Source organism: Gymnoscopelus braueri (assembly GCF_963280865.1).
Source record: "Gymnoscopelus braueri genome assembly, chromosome: 18".
Classification (NCBI taxonomy): Eukaryota; Metazoa; Chordata; class Actinopteri; order Myctophiformes; family Myctophidae; genus Gymnoscopelus; species Gymnoscopelus braueri.
In genome coordinates, this window is record NC_137618.1 from 14,617,987 (window position 1) to 14,624,405 (window position 6,419).

Genomic DNA, 6,419 nt, shown 5'->3' on the forward strand with positions numbered 1-6,419 from the left:
CCGGCCAAAGGTTAAAGACCCCTGCAGCTAAAAACAATAGGTACCTACAGTACTTCCATTCGTGCCATCAATAATAGCAGCAGGAGGAGGTAGCTATGAGTAGCTATTATTATCTGGATCTTGTGATTATGTCTATGTCTATGTGTGTCTTGTGTATGTATGTTTACTGTGTGTTGGAGTTTCTTACTATCTGCTGTAACATAAATTGCCCAGTTTGGGACATAATAAACTTGAACTTGAACTTGAGAGAGAGAGAGAGAGAGAGCAGAGGCGTGTTCAAAAACAAAAACATAATTGTATTTATAGGCTCAGGGCAGACACTTCATACTTCATTTACTTAACCCATTAAGACCGGGAACGCATCTGTGCGTCATTTTTAGATTTATTCAAAAATAGCAGATCTACAAGCTCATAGCGCTGCACCGACTGCCGCGCTATGAGCTTGTAGATCTGCTCAAAACGCTTGTAAACGCTTATGAGCTTGTAGATCTGCTCAAAACGCGCCTCTACGCGCCGCTACGCGCCGCTACGCGCCGCATTTTGAGCTTGTAGATCTGCTACTTTTGATGCTTTTGTGTGACGCTGTAGTATGATCCAGTAGGGCCTTGATTTACCAAAAAACACAAAAGCCTAGAATATGAACATAAGAGGTTTCTGCCCGACAACAACGATATAAGGAAACAACTAAAATGACACAAAGGCGTTCCCAACGTGAAAGGTAGGACAACGTATGGGTGTAACAGGTCTAAATGGGTTCTGATTGGCTTAAGGGAGGACCGGCCGGCGGACGGACCTCTGACATCACGCTCATGTCACCGTCACTCAGCCATAACCATATAAGGACTTCCCTACGCTCAAATATGGAGTCTGTTGTCTAACCTCAATGTGTCGTCATGGCACCGGCAAACAAATCAGTCGGCTCCATATACAGTATGGGCACAAAAGGGGGCAAGCCCATATATTGGGGCATATACTTATGACGTCAGGGATCTCCATGTATGGGCTTATCAGTCAGATCGGCGGTGCGACAAAGGTGTGCGGGCCCCGTAGTGGCCTGAACTCTAGATGTGAGGGCAGCGTAGTGGCCCGAACCTCTGGTTTCCTAAAAAGGAGTCTGGAGCCTATGGAACTCCATATTTGGGCTAAACTGTCATCAGAGTTGATGATGTCAGATTCCAGTCAGCTTGACTTAAAAGCTGATACACAGAGGGTGAGGAGAACTTTTTAATCTCAGGGTGTAGAAATGGCGTCTTCCAGCAGTCTCCTGTCTGAAGAGCTTTTACGTTGTGTTATCTGTCTGGATGTGTTCACTGATCCAATCTGCACTCCATGTGGACACACCTACTGCAGAACCTGTATCACACATTACTGGGACACTAGTGATGTGTGTCGGTGTCCACGGTGTACAAAGATCTTCAATAAGAGACCAGAGGTATCTGTGAATACTTGTATTTCTGAGCTGGTTCATCAGTTCAGGAATCACAAGTTGAAAGAAGAATATGAAGCAAAGACAGAGGATGAAGTTCAGCAGATGATCCAGGAGAGACGAGTGAAGATTCAGGAGGTCAAACACTCAGTAGAGATCAGCAGGAAAGATGCAGACACAGTGAGAGCAGGCAGTGTGCAGGTCTTCATTGCTCTGATCAGCTGTATTGAGAGAAGCCAGGCTGAGCTCATTGATGTGATTGAAGAGAAGCAGAAAACAACAGAGAAACAGGCTGAAGGCTTCATCAAAGATCTGGAAATTGAAATCACTCAGTTAGAGAAGAGAATCTCTGAGCTGAAACAGCTCTCACACTCTGAAGACCACCTCCACCTCCATAGCTTGACATCCATCAACACCCCTCCACCCACCAAGGACTGGACAAAGGTCAATGTCCATCAGTCTTCATATGTGGGGACAGTGAGGACAGGTGTGGCTCAGCTGGAGAAGAGTCTCAGTCAAGAGATGAAGAAGAAGCTGTTTGATGTTGAGATGAGGAGGATCCAGCAATATGCAGTGAATGTGACTCTGGACCCTGATACAGCACATCCCTACCTCATCCTGTCTGAGGATGGAAAACAAGTGAGTCATGGATATGTAAGGAAGAATCTCCCAGACAACACAGAGAGATTCTCTTTATGGCCCCGTGTCTTAGGAAAACAAAGCTTCTCCTCAGGAAGGTTTTACTATGAGGTTCAGGTTAAAGGGACCGATTGGGACCTAGGAGTGGCCAGAGAGTCCATCAACAGGAAGGGATACATCACACTGACACCCAACAATAGTTACTGGACTATATGGTTGAGGAATAGAAATGAGTACTGGGCCCTTGCTGGCCCTCCTGTCCTCCTCCCTGTAAGAGAGGAGGTCCAGAAAGTGGGAGTGTTTGTGGATTATGAGGAGGGTCTGGTCTCCTTTTATGATGTGGAGGCCAGAGTTCATCTCTACTCTTTCACTGGCTGCACCTTCACTGAGAAACTCCATCCATACTTCAGTCCTTATCCTGCTGGTACAAACTCTGCTCCTCTGATCATCTCTCCTGTCAACATGGACACTGATCTTGATGGGGACAGAGGGAACATGTGCCCTCCAACTAAAAAAATAAAAACATGACGTTTTCCTTCTTGTAAAATATTCAGAAGTAAATTACACACATCCTATATTTAAATTGGCTTAAGGGTGTGTCGTCATGGTATCGGGCGCAAACAAATAACTTGGCTCCATATATGGGCACAAAAGGGGGCATGCCCATATATGAGCAAATACTGATGACATCAGGGATCTCATATATGGGCATACAAGGGACAAGGACTGACATATGCAGAGATCCCCATACATGGGCATCGAAATGTACTTGAAGTACCAACAGTAAAAGTACTCGTTGTGCAGAATGTCCCATTTCACAAGTTTTCAAATGTACAAAATGGATAAAAACTTTTTTTCAATACGTCGCGATGCGACGCATTGTGAGCTAGGTGTGAGGGCAGCGTAGTGGCCCGAACTCTAGCCCGAACCTCTGGTTTCCTAAAAAGGCAAGCTCAGGTTGGTCAGTCTGGAGCCATGTGGAACTCCATATTTGGGCATCATAGTTGATGATGTCAGATTCCAGTGGAGAGTTTTGGCATGGCAGCATACAGAAGGTAGGCCTACAGCAGTGGTGCTGGATACCCTAATATCTCGCTGTCCTCACCCCTGCCCGGCATCCCTAAGCCAGTGTTTGCATCGGTGGACGGTCAGGAGAAATACGAGACCAAGATCACCACTCTGGAAAATGGCCTTAAGGTTGCATCGCAGGATAGGTTCGGTCAATTCTGCACGGTTGGAATCTTAGTAAACTCCGGATCCAGGTAGCCTATGAGGCAAACGTACGCGCCGCGATGCGACGCGTTGTGAGCTTGTAGATCGGCTATTTTCAAATAGCCTAGGTATAAAATAGGGCTAAAGTGGTTAATGTATGTTTTATAATGTAATAATTTATATCTGCAAAGTAACTAGTAACTAAAGTTTTCAAATAATTGTAGTGGAGTAAAAGTATAATATTTGCCTCTGAGATGTAATGGAGTAGAAGTAAAAGTATTGGAAATACTCCAGTAAAGCAAAAAATCCTCAAAAGTGTACTTAAGTACAGTACTTGAGTAAATGTACTTAGTTACTTTACACCACTGATAGTGCTGAATTATGTTAAAACTGCATGAATTTGATAGACACGACGTCTTAACAATGGGGTCGCTGTACACCAGCTACTATATTTTCACTATTTTTAAATGTAAAAGAAAAAGAGAAAGCCTAATAAGATTAGTCATAAGGCCCATTGCATTTTATGTTATATAAAATAATATGGATAATAAATAATAAGATTAGTCATAAGACATAAGGCCCATTGCATTTTATGTTATATAAAATAATATGGATAATACATAATACAATAAAATAAATACATATGGATCCATGGCAGACTGTTTCATTGTTACATTATAAACATGTAACATAGAGTACATAGAGATGGAATATGGAATGCAGGTATACTCAAATGGTACATACGTATTAATTACTAATAATTAATTAATTGGAGTCTAGTTAAATTAAGGCAAGCTCACCAAAAACCATCAACATAAATCAGCCAGCCAGACTAGAATAAAAATAAATCAGAAACGTTTGTCTGAAAGAAGGCACAAACAAACTCTTCATACATAATGAAAATACATTATTCATGTATTTCACTTTGAACTTTCAGCTTCAATGAAACTGGGCAAAAGCCAAAACGTATTACACAACACCAGGTAAGCTATTATTGCTGATGAGAGCAGTGATTAAAGGAAGAACCAAACAAGCAAAATCCTATACTTCTGAGGGAGCTGAGAAAGGAGAAAGTAAACTTCTGATGCACTTCCTATCTAAAGGGACAATTAACAGAAGAAAGGAAGATAGATTCACCTGACCTGCTGGCATCATAGAAGTCATTTATAGACACTTTTTCACTTGAACCCTGATGTCCCTATTTTGGGACTAAAAAACTAAAGCTTTTTGCAAAACTTAAAAATAAAAAAAAATCATGATTATGAATCTGATTCATATTGAACTTCATATTGTCATGTTGCAGGAGGTCCAGAGACGAGACTTCATCTCCTCTGCCGACCAAGATACCAGGGTTGTAGAAGAAGAATCCAACATGTAAAGAAAAATACATGAAGATTAATTCATTTACATTTAGAATGATCAGTGTTCTGCTGCCTGGATGCTGACATACAGCTTAGATCAGCTAGCTTCTTAGTTTAATAGCAGAAACACTTAACTTCATAATAATAAGACTGAAGCCTATATCTCTGCTGTTGGACAGAAATCAACTATGTCCAAAATATAAACTTTTTAGGAAATGAAAAAAAAAAGGTTTTAAAACATCACAATCATCAAAGTCGGTATGGTGACTTTATACATTGTCAGATACTTGAATGTGTCCTTATGTTATCATCACTTTACCCAAATCCAGCTCAAGTGGAGTTAGGAGGTTTTTGACCATTAACCCATTGAGACCTGAAGCCGATTCTACATGTCTCCTAAATCTCAGTATTCTGAAAAACGTGTGTTTCTATATCAGCGGTGCTCAAACTTTTTCATGTCAAGGACCCCCAAAATTATATGTATTTGGCCGCGGACCCCCATCAAAATATTTTGTTCCAGGGACCCCCCAGAAGCAAAGATTTGAGTTAAAAATGTTCGCTTTAAAAGTATTTATATTCAAAGATTTGCACACATTTTCACAATAAAAAAAAAATAGCAGATCTACAAGCTCGTAGCGTGGCACTCGGTGCCGCGCTATGAGCTTGTATATCTGCTATTTTTGAATAGCCCAAAGTGTAAAATAATGCTTTTTAGCTCAAATCAAAAAATGACACAGTGTGTAATGGGTTAATGTGGAGATAGTTGTTTTGTCCATCATTGATTAGAATGACGAAGTCAGAGGAAAGAAAAAAAAACCTGAGTTGGAGTTAGGTGGTTTGAATGACAGTTTGAGGATCCAATGGAGTTAGGAGGTTTAGTTACTGCAGAAGCGCTTTTCAATGCTATTTCATTAAGGGTGTTCAATAGCACTGATTTATAAACAAAAACGGAGATAGTTGGTTTGCAGACAGTGACGATATATATATCACTGTTGTCGGGCAGAAACCTCGTATCTCCAAGTTTTCAAATATTATGTTTTTTTCATAAATTAATGCCCTACTATATAACATAAGAGTGTCGCACAAAAGTAGCGAAAATAGCCGATCTACTAGCACACAACGCCTCACGATGCGAGGCATTGTGAGCTTGTAGACCTGCTATTTTTCCTATTTTAAGATGTTTTAAAGATAATAATAAAAAAGGAACAGTTTTGGACATACAAGGTTTCCACCCGACAGCAACGATATTATTATGGTAACTGTTAGGCCAGTATTAAGTCACATAATGGTTGTTCATGTGTAGGGAAAGGGAGTATTCTCTGGTCGCTGGGGGACTTTTCTGTAGCCTGGTATCCAGCCTGCTTCGCTACGTTCGGCTGACTTTTTTTTCTCTCTTCGCTTCTCAGTCTGGAAAGCCTCCTATCTCCAAGGGAGGCGGGACATGCCAAAAGCTTCGAAACCTAACGTGGCTTCTGATTGGTCTGTGGTGCGGGGCGGGACCAAAAAAACAGTGTGATCGTTGTGATTCGTCATTCGTTTGAACAACATCCAATCAGCAACGACGTTGCCCAACGTAACATACGACGTTGCCCAACGTAACATATGTAGTTCCAGTGTAGTTCTGCAAAACCTTCCAATGGGAGGCTTTCCAGACTGAGAAGCGAAGAGAGAAAAAAAAGTCAGCCGAACGTAGCGAAGCAGGCTGGATACCAGGCTAACTTTTCTGTATACACCCAGCAGATGGCTGTTTTGATGGCTCAGATGAGCACGCTGTTAGAGGG

The 6,419-nt window shown here is 41.6% G+C and overlaps 1 protein-coding gene across 1 annotated transcript; it reads left to right on the forward strand.

Moving 5' to 3' along the window:
* Positions 1-1,165: 1,165 nt before the first annotated feature.
* Positions 1,166-4,655, forward strand: LOC308106255 (erythroid membrane-associated protein-like; the record flags this gene model as incomplete). The annotated part of the gene is made up of 4 exons (XM_080457309.1): positions 1,166-1,210; positions 1,472-2,521; positions 3,191-3,298; positions 4,581-4,655. 4 exons carry the CDS (start codon positions 1,166-1,168, stop codon positions 4,653-4,655), a joined length of 1,278 nt encoding a protein of 425 aa, XP_080313435.1.
* Positions 4,656-6,419: the final 1,764 nt, after the last annotated feature.